The sequence below is a fragment of the Medicago sativa genome, chromosome 1, assembly GCF_051527215.1.
Source record: "Medicago sativa cultivar Bolivia chromosome 1, Bolivia_mono, whole genome shotgun sequence".
In the NCBI taxonomy this organism is placed as follows: domain Eukaryota; kingdom Viridiplantae; phylum Streptophyta; class Magnoliopsida; order Fabales; family Fabaceae; genus Medicago; species Medicago sativa.
In genome coordinates, this window is record NC_140749.1 from 75,931,371 (window position 1) to 75,945,214 (window position 13,844).

At 30.0% G+C, this 13,844-nt stretch overlaps 2 protein-coding genes across 2 annotated transcripts; one reads left to right on the forward strand and one right to left on the reverse strand.

Moving 5' to 3' along the window:
- Positions 1-4,759: 4,759 nt before the first annotated feature.
- Positions 4,760-5,346, forward strand: LOC146957483 (uncharacterized). Its single transcript, XM_085736779.1, has one exon. The coding sequence runs from the start codon at positions 4,894-4,896 to the stop codon at positions 5,209-5,211; it is 318 nt and encodes a 105-aa protein (XP_085592905.1). The 5' UTR covers positions 4,760-4,893; the 3' UTR covers positions 5,212-5,346.
- Positions 5,347-8,133: 2,787 nt separating this feature from the next.
- On the reverse strand, positions 8,134-8,639 carry LOC146957484 (uncharacterized). The gene is made up of 2 exons (XM_085750602.1): positions 8,444-8,639; positions 8,134-8,354 (listed from the first exon to the last, which is right to left on the reverse strand). The coding sequence occupies exons 1-2, from the start codon at positions 8,637-8,639 to the stop codon at positions 8,134-8,136; spliced, it is 417 nt and encodes a 138-aa protein (XP_085606728.1).
- Between the last annotated feature and the right edge of the window lie 5,205 nt (positions 8,640-13,844).

Genomic DNA, 13,844 nt, shown 5'->3' on the forward strand with positions numbered 1-13,844 from the left:
CCATTTATAAACTCATTCTGATCTATTCAAATATGAGCACCAACATGTCTTATCCGACCCAAAAACATCGCGCAACCCTTACGTTGACACAAGTATTAACTAGTCTGCCAATGAACACAAACATGATTATTTAGAAAATTCTTCGATAGTGTAATGTTTTGTTGATTATCATATTAATGTTAGCCTGTAATTTCGACAGACTCATTTAATGCAGTCAAAGAGTTGACTTTTGTTCTTTCAGGAAATAAAGTCGTTATTTTCAGCATGAAGATTTCGGCATGGTTCGGAAGGTAGCATCTGGAAGGGTTCAAGAGCTTTGAAGCTCGACAAGATGTGATTCAGAGAGAAGTTTGGTCGAAGCCAAGTAGTTGTTGTCGAATGGAAAGAATTCAAAATTCAAAAGCAAGCAGTTTTCTTATTGAAGACTTGGGAGACAAGCGGTTCTCGATGGAGGAAGTGCAATGCGTGGCACAACATAGAATTTTAAAGTTATTTTCACTATGTATAAATAGTAGTTTTTCATATGAAAAATAGATATGAAAAATATAAATAGTAGTTTTTCATATGAAAAATAGGTCATAAATCACTTATAGAATTCTAGCACTCGAATTATCGGCGTCTAGAGAAAAGAGTCATAGTTTTGAAAACCGAACCGGTTCGGTTGACCTAATGGATCGGTCATGTTATCAAACCGGCGTGAACCGGAAAAACTCGCTTAAAACCGGCGAACCGGTTTTCTGGAAAATCAACTATTTTATATATTAAAAAAATAGAGATCTGCACCTGGCAAGGATCGAACACAGGTTTGGCAGCCGGCAAGGATCGAACACAGGTTTGGCAGCCGAACAAGAACAACATTTTAACGATGGGAACAACATTTTAACGATGGAAGCCACCGCACCAAAGCAGTTGTTTGTGTCATTCTATTGGTTGTTAATGATTATACATATCTTTAAAATTATCAAATGAAAAACAATATTCACTTCAGTTCACATTCTATCGTGTATTTTTTTTCCTAGAAAAAAGAAACTAGTGTTCTCTCTTTCTCTCTTTAATTTTATCTTCATAATATATTGTCAACGTAAGTGTTTGTATTTTTTTTGTTAAAGTGTTTCTAATTTATTATTATACTCATAATGAATATATATATATATATATATAAGAATTAATTTATGTGTTTGATAGGATAATAATGTCATGGTAGCTAGACTTAAATTTGAAGAACATATTCGAGAAATCATCTTAATTTATTTGAAAATATTTTTTTATCATTTATTAGTGTTATATTTTTTTGTATAGTCCGAGTCATCCTATTTAATATTTTTTTGTATAGTCCGAGCATCATATTTAATACAAAGATAAAAAAACTTTATGAAGACCAAGTATATGACCGAGTCATCTGATTCTTTCATGCGGTTCAACCAGTGACCATGTGGTTCAACCAATGACCAAGTGACCCACTACCCTTACCGGTTCGTTGACCGGTCCGATTTTTAAAACTATGATTTTCATACAAAACTTTGTCCTGTTCATAAAGCAATCTATGAATATGATAAACGTTCACACACTTTCTGAAAAAAGATTGCACAACATGTTCTAAGATTTATGGGTTGATTCTGCTTATAATAATCAAAACTAGTCTTGTTGTTTACCAAAAGCACCGGTAAACAATTACATCGCTAAAATCAATTCAAAATTTAAAAGGAATACAAAGTAATTAAATATGTAAATTATATGTTATTAAATAATTGAATAGTTGATGAGTCTGTTTGGTAAGACACCTCAATGAGCTTATAGCTTATAACTTATAGCTTATAAGCTCGTCTGACAAAAAAGGCTCTGTTTGGTAATGCTTTTACATCATGAGCTTATAGCTTATTTCACGAGCTTATAAGCTATTTTTCAGAAGCTATTCCAAGTAGCGTTTGAGCTTATAGCTTATCTATATTTATTCCCTTTTTGCCCTTATTATTTTAATCAAAACTCACTTTTACCCTTCCATTATTTATTTCACTGCCTTTACGTAATGGTCCACAGCGCAAGCTTTTATTTCACTGATTGTGTGCCTTTTTTTTTTTTTTTCCCCTTCATCACGGCAACTTTTAATAAAAAAATTCATTCTGTGTCAAAAAAAAAAAAATTTCATTCCAATATGCCTTCCATTGTTAACACTTAACAATATATATGCCTTCGGTGAGATATTATTCGTGTCTTGATTAATTTTTTTTTTGCAAGAGTTTTTTTTCTCTTTTGAAAGTATTTTTTTTTATCTATCTATTACTGTTAATAAAACATTTAACAATTAATCTTCTAAAAAAAATAGATATTATAATATAAAGTACAAACAAAAAAATAATTACAAAATAAAATTTAGTAAATAAAAATTAATTTAATAATATAAGTGATATATTAAATTAATAAATTTAAATTACTTTTAAAAAATAAATAAATTACTAAATACTTAAATAGTAATTTATATACATTTTATTATGAATTAAAATGTCCTTTTATGGCATTTTACATTTATCACTTAGTTGAACCACTAATTTTACCAAACACATCAATTAGCTTATCAGCTATCAGTCATCAGCTATCAACTATTAGCTATCCGCTATTTTTACCAAATAGAGCCGATATATACCCTTCTATCTGAAGTTAGTGTGCATAGTCACAAGACTAAATGTGTAATATTATTTAATTAAGGGTCTTGTTAACCAGTGTCCCGGGACACTTGTTAAGGAATCAAAGGTAGAAAGAAAAGTCAAGTTTACATTGAAAATAACAATTTTTTAACTTTCAAAAAGTAGAATACTCAATTTTCAAAACAAAATTTCCTTTTATAATTCCTTAACCAGTGCCCCGGAGGCACCGGTTAACATTTCCCTTTAATTATATGGACGAAAGAAATTTTTTTTTTAATAATAATTGAATTTGCTATTATTTATATTCATTATTTTATATGTGTGTTTAAATGTACTATACATTTAGTCTTGTAGCATGCAAGAGTAACTTCGTTACTTCGATAAAAAATTAAGAGTTTCTGTTCACTCTTATTTTTCTATTGACTTGGGTAAAGTGAAATTTCAAGTCAAGCCTTTTTGTTTTTTTATAGAACTGTATATAGGAAAATGCCAACAAACTTTTTTGGAACACTAGTTCAAAAAATAAATACACTAAAAGTAAAAATATACTACATTGAAGCTTGTCTAATCAAACTTTAAAAAAAAGTAAAAAATATTTCTTCAATACAAATTTTATATTATTTTTTGCGTCATGCTAAAAAATGTCTAAGACGTTGTTTAAAGAATTGTTTGAAGGAAGGTTGTTTAAAGAATTTATTATAAAAGATTGGATCTTAAAAATATAAATCTGTAAAAATAATGAGGGTCATATTAACTTGTGTCCTAGAGGCACATGTTAAGGAATTTAAAAGAGTAATTTTATATTGGAAAACATAATATTTTAATTTTTAAAAAGTCAAATACATGATTTTTTATACGTTTATTTTTATAATTAGTTCCTTAACATGTGTCGTTGAGGGCACAAGTTAACATTTGCCAAATATAATAATTATATAATTTTTTACTTAAAAGTTAAACCGATTTAAGGGGTGTTTGAGTAAAGTAAAGAATGCTACGAGAGACTAGTTAGCATATGATGACCCCCTTTTTTTTTGGTGATGATGACGACCCTTGTGTAAATAAGAATAAGAATAATGAAAAGCAGCATGATATAGTTGATGCGTAATAATGCGACGTCAGCCTATAGGTGCAATGACGAAACATATTATTCCATTACTTAATCGCCTCAATGAGTTTTGTTTTTTCCTCTCGTCCATTGCTTTAGAACTCGAATCGAATTATACTAGTTCAGTGTGCGTCTGTGTGACTAACTTCACAACAAGATTAACATAGACAAGTATAATATTTTGCTCAAAAATTACTAATTGAAATTATATCTTCTTTTGTGACACACACGAGAAATCTAATTACCAAATTACATTATTATATTATATAAATATACTCTTAAAAATTACCAAATTATATTATTATATTATATAAATATACTCTTAAAAATTGTGGTTGAATCTCGACAACACCATAAAACCGACTTGTGATATCATAATTAATGTTTTTTTCAAACAAACCAACAACCATATATTAAATGATAATTTGGTGTATATTTTAATATGTAAATCTAATATATTGTAATGATATGTCACATAATTTTATATACATTTTTAAGTTATTATATATGTTATAAGTACAAAATTTGAACTGCAATGACTAACCTCTATCGGAGAATTTGTTCAGTATGTTAGGTCGGTTCTATCCGCCCAACTCAATTTTCACACTCATGACTCATTATTGTATGCATTTCTTTTATTTCTAGTACATGTTTCATCATCTTTTTTTTTTTTTTTTTTGGAAAGAATGTTTCATCTAATTTTTCTCTTTTAAATATCTTCGCATTTTTGTTTGTACTATAATAGTGTCAGCAATAATTAGCTTTTTAGACTTTTCAATAATAAAATATACTTTATCACCTTTTTTTTTTGGTAGAATGTGCCTCTATTTCAAAGAAGCTATGCATAAAAAAATGTACGTGTTTGCAAGACTTACATTGACTTGTTGTCCGATCCAACAAAAGTATTTGTGTGGCATATTGGTCATTTAGTTAGATTCCTTTAATTTACGTAATTAATTAATGACAATGGCCAAAACTTGTCATGATGAAACGCCATGAATTATGTCCTTATATTCATCACAAAGTTTAGAAACAACGAAGAAGCAACCAAGAAACTACGTGCTCTTGGTATCTCCCTTTCCTTCACACTTCCCCTTGTCAGCTATCATTTTTATTTTATTCTCAATATATACATTTTTTTTTAACATGGAGATCAGTGCTAGCAAGAAAAGGAAAATCTGCAACGAAGAATTAGATGAAGAAAAACAAAAAGAAGAGGAAGAGAAAATAGAGACATTTTTTGCTCTAGTGAGAAGCATGCGTGAGACACGTGAGCGTTGGAAGAACAAAATGAGTGAAAATATTAAGGAAGAAAATAGAGTTGTTGGTGTTTGGAAGCCAACGTTTAAACTTGAAGATTTCGCTGAAGAGGGTGGTGCATCTAAGAACAATAATATTAACTGTGCTAATATTCTTGAGGAAGATGACACGGAAAAAGGTATTAACTTGAAGCTCTCACTTTGAAATTGTTGCTACATGCATCAAGAAATTTGTAATGGATCCTTTTCATGATGTCTTTCCCTAACTTATTAGTTGCCAATATGAGCAACATGTAGATTTCTAGTTTAATTTAATCATATGATCTATGTTTGTGCACTATGCAGTATGCTATTGTAGTACTTTAATTAGCATCGCATCCTCTATAATTTTCTTCAACTAATTAACTTTCGTTTATGCTCTTAGTTCAATAAATACTCCTTCAAAGTTCATAGTTAACGAAGCTAGAGTTGTCACTCCGTAGCATATTGAAGTTATTTAAACAATTTCATATAGATCAATACAAGTAGTTAAATTTGTATGGTGAAGAGAAATTATGAGTAACTATAGAATTATCATTCATAATTAGCATGAAAAATAAAAATTAAAGAATTGAAAAGAAAAAAAAGAAAGTTTTGAACTGTTATTCCCAGTGATAAATTGTAGAGACTAAATTTTCGAGTTGGTAAGACCACAATAAATTACAAATTCCTCAAAATAATTAACACTTTTTTAATGATTTATAAATGAAAAAAGAACAAATGTTCAACACCAACAATAAAAAGGAACTCAGAAGATAAAAAAAAAAAAAAAAAAACCCTAGCATCACCAATATCAAACAAAAATACAACACCCCAGAAAAATACGAAAAAGATAAAGAGCATCCACAAAGCAACTTAAGAGGGAACAACAACACCAATTAAGAACCCAACACAAAAGGACAGTGAATGAAGAAATTTAACACTGCTGTATATGAAGAAATTTAACACTGCTGTATTTTCAGAGCTGATTTAACTCATGACCTCTAGTTAAGCTGGAAGAGATTTTTTACTATCTCATCCAAATATTTTTGGATGAACACAAACATTAAAATTGTATTGATATTTGTAAAACGACGTATAAAATACAACAGTTTTTTTGATAAAATGTCATATGTTGTGCGATAGATGGAGTAATTACCGTTGACTTGATAAATTTCTTATATGGGTTAATTAAGTAAATGGTCCCTATAAATATTCAGAATTTTGTTTTTAGTCCCTACAAAATAAAATCACACTTTTTAGTCCATATAAAATTTTCCATCAACATTTTTAGTCCCTATAAAATTTTTCAACAGCATTTTTAGTCCCTATAAAATTTTTCCATCAACATTTTTAGTCCCTAAAATGCTTAAGAAAAATGTCACAGGGACTAAAAAGTGTGATTTTATTTTGTAGGGACTAAAAACAAAACTGTGATTATTTATAGGGACTAAAAGCTTAATTAATCCTTCTTATATTGATTGGATATCTAAAAGGTTCATCAGAACAGGAAAGTCACACGCTTCAAGGAATGCTTGAACCAAAAGTATTGTAGTTGAATTGCAACTTTTGTTGAATAATTAAATTTTTCTTATTAAAAAAAATGTTGCCACCCACAAAAATGATTCAATAATTTCATTTGTGAATAAAATGTAGAATGACGTGAAAGATTAATTATGGAATATTGATTTATTTATGGTGTTAAAAATGAAAAATATAAAATGCTTTTTATATAAGTTAGAAATTCATTTATGGAAAAATAAAAACAAAAGATTTAGGGGACATAAATCTAACCTAGTAGACTAAAAAAGATAAGAAAAGTAGACCTTCAGATTAGTCGGTTTTTAGATCAAATACCGAGTTTTTGAAAGAAAAAAAAAAGACAAGAGAAAAAATTTCTTATAATATTACATAAGGATTTCATTCATAGAGTTATTCTCAGCCATTGCATCGTTCCAACAATCCATATATCTAAAAATGTATTACCATGTTTTTTGTTTGTTTTGAAAAAATATACCATATATATTTTTTTGAATGAGAAGGAATATACCATGTTGATCATCTAGGGGTGTACGTGAGTTGGTTTGGGTTGGATTTGGCCAAACTCAAGACCTAAACTATATAGAGTATTTCGGTTTGGGTAATGTAAAATAACCATCCGTTATATTATTTGGCTGGTTTGGATAAACCCACTAATTTTCAGTTTGGGTGGGGCATAGGGTTACCCAAATTATTTTTTTGTTTTTTTGTTAATATTAAATGGTTAAATCATGATTCCTCATATTTTTTTCATATAAAATACCCAACTTATTTATTTTTGAAAAAAAAATTGTGTAACTTATTTTCACAATATATTTTAACATATAAAAATAATAAATGATAAGATCAAATGATAAATTTCATCATAAAATACTTGCAACAAATTAAAGTTGCATGACATAAAATTCCACTAGCATCAAAATAACCAAAAAGTGCAACATTCGAATTTGTAACTCTAGCATATGTTTTATTTTCAATATGAAATGTTGTGTCAATATGGGAAATTAAACTTGATTTCTGACCAACATAGTTTTTTTTTTACAAAATGACCAAGATATTTTGTATTCTTCTTCTTAATAAAAATAAAAATATTTGCATTATTGGATAAGTGGGATTATTGGATTTGGGTGTGGTTTTAACCGAAACCCGTTATTTTTTATGGGTATTTCATTTTTAAAACCATATTCATCAAATTACCCAACCCAACCCACTTTTTTTGGTTTTTTTGAGTGGGTTTGACCATGTTTTTTGGGTTGACCCAACCCATGTACACCCCTAATCATCTATACTTGGAGAGCAATTATGATATGCGTGTTAAGAACAATTATGATATGCAGATGTTAATGTATCTTTCTTTCAAACATTTTACGGAAAAAAAAAGTCAAACTTTTTTTTTCTGAACGAAACAAACTTTACTGATATTATCAATCACAAATGTTCAATACAAATCGGAGAAATCTCAAAAATACGGTGACTAGCATAAGAACATGTCATCTGTGCTAAGGTATGAGTAACCATGTTTGTTTGTCGCTTAATAAACTTCATCTCGTAGTTGGAATGTAAAGATAACTTAAAAAATAATATTAGAAACAATAACAGAAAATTCAGAAGTTCCATGATGCTTCTCCTTTAGAGATGCCACCAACGTTTGAGAGTCTCTTTCAAAAATCACACGTTCACGCCATTTGGTACGAGTGAAGCGGATTGTTTCAAAAAGAGATGAAGCCTCGCCTTCAAACACCGACATATAACCATGTCCCTGTTGCATCTGAGCCGTCATGAACCGACCACCTGAATCACGAACGCAACATCCAAAAAAAGTGGACTTGTTTGCCGGTTGGAAAGCCACATCCACATTGCACTTAAAGCCATCCACATGCTGGTATTTCCCATGTTGCGCTGCTCGCTAGTAACCCTCCCATTGAGTGGACTGTTGGTCTGAACCCTCACATCATTCCACTGCTCCCATCCATCTAACGCTTTACGCCCCACATATACAATCTGTTGACGAATATCGTTCCACACTGCATCATTTCTTGTTGTCCATATAACTGCCAAAGAAGCATTACGTGGCATTAGACAAAGGAAAGAGGAATGCAATTTGCAAAACAATGGGAAATACTTCAGTGACTTAGAAATGGTGTCATTGGTGCCATAGCAGAGATCCTGGCCGTTGATGTGTGTGGGTCCGCGTGGGGATGTGTGTGTGATGTGTGTGTGTGGTGGAGATGGAATTGGATGGTGCCATTGGTGCCATTAATGGCACCAAAGTGGAACCCCAAAACAATAGAGTCGCGCATATGAAAATCAATGTAGCTGTGCAGATTTAAGTACTTGTTTAGTTTGGCGTTTGAAGTGTTCACCATGTCACACTTATCCACTATTTGTAGTGCTTTTTACCCAAACTTGTGTTAACATGTAGTGCTTTTTACCCAAACTTGTGTTAACATTGAAGCTAGTGATGTAGCTTATGCGTCATAATGAATCGATTCTAGATATAATGATGGCTGATACTTTTTTATCATTCTCTTTGATACAATTTACAAAAAAAGTTTGTGATTCTTTGTACGAAAATACTCCCTCCATTCCTTTTCTTTTGATGTTTTAGAACTTCAACTATATTCCAAAACTTTTGATGTTTTAATGAATTTATTATTGTTTTCTCAAGTTTACCCTTGTTGGAAAACACAATAAACTATTAAAGTAGTTATGACTTTTGGTTTATCACATGTGAATTTAATGATAAATAAGGACATTTAAGTAAAAAACATACAAATATTTATATACTTTAATTACTCCTTAAAACTTGTGTCAAGAGCTAAAACATCAAAAGAAAAGGAATGGAGGGAGTAATACGCTAATGCTTGTATTTATGGTCTTTTATTTTTTTTTAAATGCTAACCAATGTCCCAGAGGCATTAGTTAATTAATCAAATATAATACTTCCTCTGTCCCATATTATAAGCAAAAAAAAAAAAAAAATCACACTTATTAAGAAAACTAAAACATACTAGTAGTTTGTAACATAGTTTTTTGTGTTATTTTTGAAATAAGTTTTATAGGAAGATGTAAAAACAATTTTCATTGGTAGTTGATTATAGAGAAAATGAAAAAAGGGCAAATTGAATGCACTTTGCATTTAATTTTCCTTTGGAAAAGATAATTTTTTGAAAAAACATAATTAAATACGATAAAAGTTGAACTTTTTTCTTATAATTTTGGACAAAGAAAATGAGTTTTTCTTATAATTTAGGACGGAGGGAGTACAAAGAGTAGTATTTGTATTGTAAGTTGTGCAGTCAACGCTTCAAAAGTTTAAAAAGTGTTTTTTCAAGTAAAATTTTCTCTTTTGACTTCATTAACCAGTGTCCATGACCCTTTATTTTTAATTGTATTTAAAAGCATTGTTATAGACTTATAGCACTGTTTTTTAAGGCAATTTAATAGCGCTGATTCACTTTAATTGAGTTCTTTGATGTTATTCAGGACTGTTCCTATGAATCCAAAGGCTCGACTCTGTAAGTGAAAAGAGGTCCGTAATAAAATATAAATATATTTTTTTTAAAAGAATAATGTTCTATTTAAATTTTTTAAAAGATAAATGGAAGGTGCCGTATATATATTGTACACCCAAAGGTGAAAATCACTACCGTATACATAAGGAACCTCAAACCACCCTCCCAAAAAAACACCCACCTAACACCAAAAGCAAGATAACTCAATTTTAATAGGTCTAAAACAAGACAACAGAAAAGGAATGCAGAAACTTGGGGAGTAGTTGGGTAGTACTCCCTCCGGTCTTATTTAAAAGAGAAAGTTGACTTTTTAGATACATTGAATAATGTATGTATCTAGTCAAGAACCTAAATCAAATACATAAATTATTTAATGTATCTAAAAAGTAAATTGTTTCTTGTAAATAGGACCGGAGGGAGTACTTAGTAGTACTACTGAGCTATAATTTTTTTCCTAGGCCAATACCATAGGGAGACCCGGCTCCATTGAGCTGTTTGCACACCCTAAAGTCCGGCCCTGATATCATTATTGATGGTCTCTATCGATGTTGGAGTAATCATATCATTTAGCATGTCCCTTGGCCTATGTTTTAATCAGTTCCTAGTTGTATCAGGTATCTGTAGAGTAGCAGTATTCTATATATAGCCGGGGTTTCTTCGACTTCCGCGTCTGATATTGGTTGGTCTATACCATTCGCTGGGAAATATGACTTGGGGAGGAATCATTTGTGATAATAGTCTTTTTTTTTTTTGTCACTCTATTTTTGTTGGGGTGGGTGTGGAACATTTATCTCGGAGTGCATCTTGCTACCCGAAGAGGTTTTTGTTAATTGAAGGTAGAGAATGATTTGGCGGCAACCATTAACACGTTACAAGACTGTGTTTCTTGTCCGCACCCTTGCTATCACGGAGTGCATCTTGCTACCCAAATACTCCATCCGGTCACTATTATAAGCAAAAATTGATTTTTTAGGTTCATTCAATAGATGATGTATGTGGTCTATATATAGACTACATACATCATTTATTGAATGAATCTAAAAAATAATTTTTGCTTATAATAGTGACCAGAGGGAGTAGGTTTTTGTTAATTGAAGGTAGAAAATGATTTGGTGGCAACCATTAACATGTTACAAATTCATGTAATTTTTGCTAGTAGAGAGGTCCAGCGGAAACGTGTATCAAGGTGCCAATCAAGTTGCACAAGTCTTGTCTAAGTATATAATCTTAAGTTAGAGAGTGAATTTAAAGTTTTGAATGTTGTGTTATATATCCTTGGTGTTCTTCTTTTGGGAGACTTGATGAGAGTTTGTTGCTCTAAAGGTTTTAGGTATCCTTTGAGTATTTGGCTCCTTTTGTACAAAAAGAAAATGTTGTGAAATGGGGAAGTAATATGTACACGCTAGAGTTTTTTTTTTTTTTTTAAGAGTGTTGATGAGGGTGTTCAAAAGACGCTTATCAAATAGTCAAATATAACTTGGACAAAAAAAAAATGTCAAATATAATAATATCATAATGAAAATTGTGTAATCAATTATTCAAAATTCTAAAAATAAAAATCAATTATTCATTTGGCGTGAAGAATTCCAAATTTCGATCTTGTGTTGAGATTTCGAGGTCAAAAAGGTGAAATTTTGTTAATCCCTCCGTTTCAAAATGAGTGTCACTTTAGCCAAAAAAAATTGTTTCAAAATGAATGTCCCTTTACATTTTCAATACAACTTTAATTTTTTTCTTCCAACTTTACCCTCAATAAATACTCAAACTTTTCTCTCACACAATTTTCAATGCAACTTTAAGTTTGTCTTTTTCTTATAAAGTAAGGATAATTTAGTAAAAGTGTTATGTTTAATGATTATTTCATTTCATTCCTTAATTTGTGTGTAATTTGCTAAAGCGACACTCGTTTTGAAACGGATGAAGTAGTGAAGTATGAGAAAATGGAAACTCATTTAAGTTGTTTATTGCTATTGGGTCATGGTAACATGTACTTTCGGGGCACATGTTAAGCAACCCAAAAGTAGAAACATTTTCTTAAATTTTGTGTATTCAATTAATCAAACATAAAAAAAAAATTAAAAACAAATGCATTAAATATAACAAAATACACATTTCAACTTTTGATTCATTAACTTGTGTCCCACAATTTAGCATTTTCCTTATTTATTTATATGAAGTTGAGAAAAAAAGAGAGAGCTTGTGATGAAGATGGAAAGACGAAAAGGAGAAAGAAAGGAACAACATCGTGTGTTTTGTTTTTTGCTTCTTCCAATCAACATCCCTTATGTGTTTGACTGGTTAATTTGATCTTAATTAAGGATTTGAATTCTCATAAATGCTAATTGAAAAATGCATCATCAAATTAAGTTGTTTTGTAGATAAATAGATCATAGATATAGTAGCTTTTTTTTTTGGGTGTCCTATAGATATAGTAGCTAACAATAGTTTGATGATGTTTATTAAGCAGAATCGGGGTAAATGTCAGAACATTATACTCCCTCCGTCCCATAATACATAACACAGTTGACTCTATTACGCATGCCAATGCATAATTTTGAGCTTAAATATCTTGAATAATTTGTTAGAAAAAATTATGAAAATTTGATATTTTGAAAATAATCATCGGGACAAATCTAACGACATCTTATATGATATTATTTATCTTTGTATATTAGTAGAAAAATACGATCAAAGTAGGCTATGTCAAAATTGCACGTTTTCAAATGGATCATCTATTGCGGGACGGAGGGAGTACCATTAATTGATGGTGAAAGAATGAGAGAGACCATAAGATAAGAGAAGAAATGGGGACATATGTCAAAGACCTCAAATAAATTCAACCACTTATGAGTGAGGGGTTTTAAAATCAAAAAATTGTAAGTTCCAAGGGCAAAATAACTTAAAAAAATAGTGTCAAAATCACACAATTGAAAAATTTGAGGGTCAAAAGTGCAATTAAATCTTTATTTTAATAGAGTTATGTGGATTAGGGGTGTTCACGGTCCGGTTTGGATCAGTTTTGTGGCAAAAACTCATCCAATCCAAAGATAAAATTATATGCGGTTTGGTTCGGTTTTGGATGATTTTTAAAAAAACCGATATAATCAGATCCAATTTAATGCGGTTTAATTTGGATCTGTTTTTGGATATTCAAATTACAAATTGTAATTTTTTTTATTAATAATAATCTTATAAAAATATGATAAAATAATAGGTTTGATACGGAATATAACATATGATTTATAAAAAAAATTAATTGATTATCTTTGAAACATATGAAATAGAAACAAAATTGATTAAATTAAACTCATATGTAGTATTAAAAGAATAAAAAAGAAAATAAATAATAGCTTAATATAATATATTATACTTATAAAAATGGAAATATATATTAAAATATAAGTATGTGGTTCGGTTTGGTTTGGCTTAGTTTTGAAAATTCAATCCAAAATCCAATCCAATCCGAGCGGTTTTCATAAAATGTCATCCAAACACATCCAATCTTATTCGGTTTTGCGCGGTTTTTGATTTTTTTGTATCGGTTTGCGGTTTTAATTTAGATCGGTTTGGATTTGAACACCCCTAATGTGAATGATGTCATCATTAAAATGTAACTTTGGGGCCTATAATCATTGAAAGTGAAGTCTACTTGTTAAGATAAAAAAAAATTGTAATTGATATGTTTATTGTAATATAAGTCAATTCTTAAAGTTTTAACGCAATAGAAATACAATTTTTAAGATAAAGTTTTAGTCAAAGATATTAA

Bases quoted from the DNA above. Each gene is read 5' to 3' on its own strand.
- LOC146957483 (XM_085736779.1), top strand. From the start codon at position 4,894: ATGGAGATCAGTGCTAGCAAGAAAAGGAAAATCTGCAACGAAGAATTA.
- LOC146957484 (XM_085750602.1), bottom strand. From the start codon at position 8,639: ATGCCACGTAATGCTTCTTTGGCAGTTATATGGACAACAAGAAATGAT. The intron at 8,355-8,443 runs GCATGTGGATGG...TTCGTGATTCAG, and splicing joins GCGCAACATGGGAAATACCA to GTGGTCGGTTCATGACGGCT.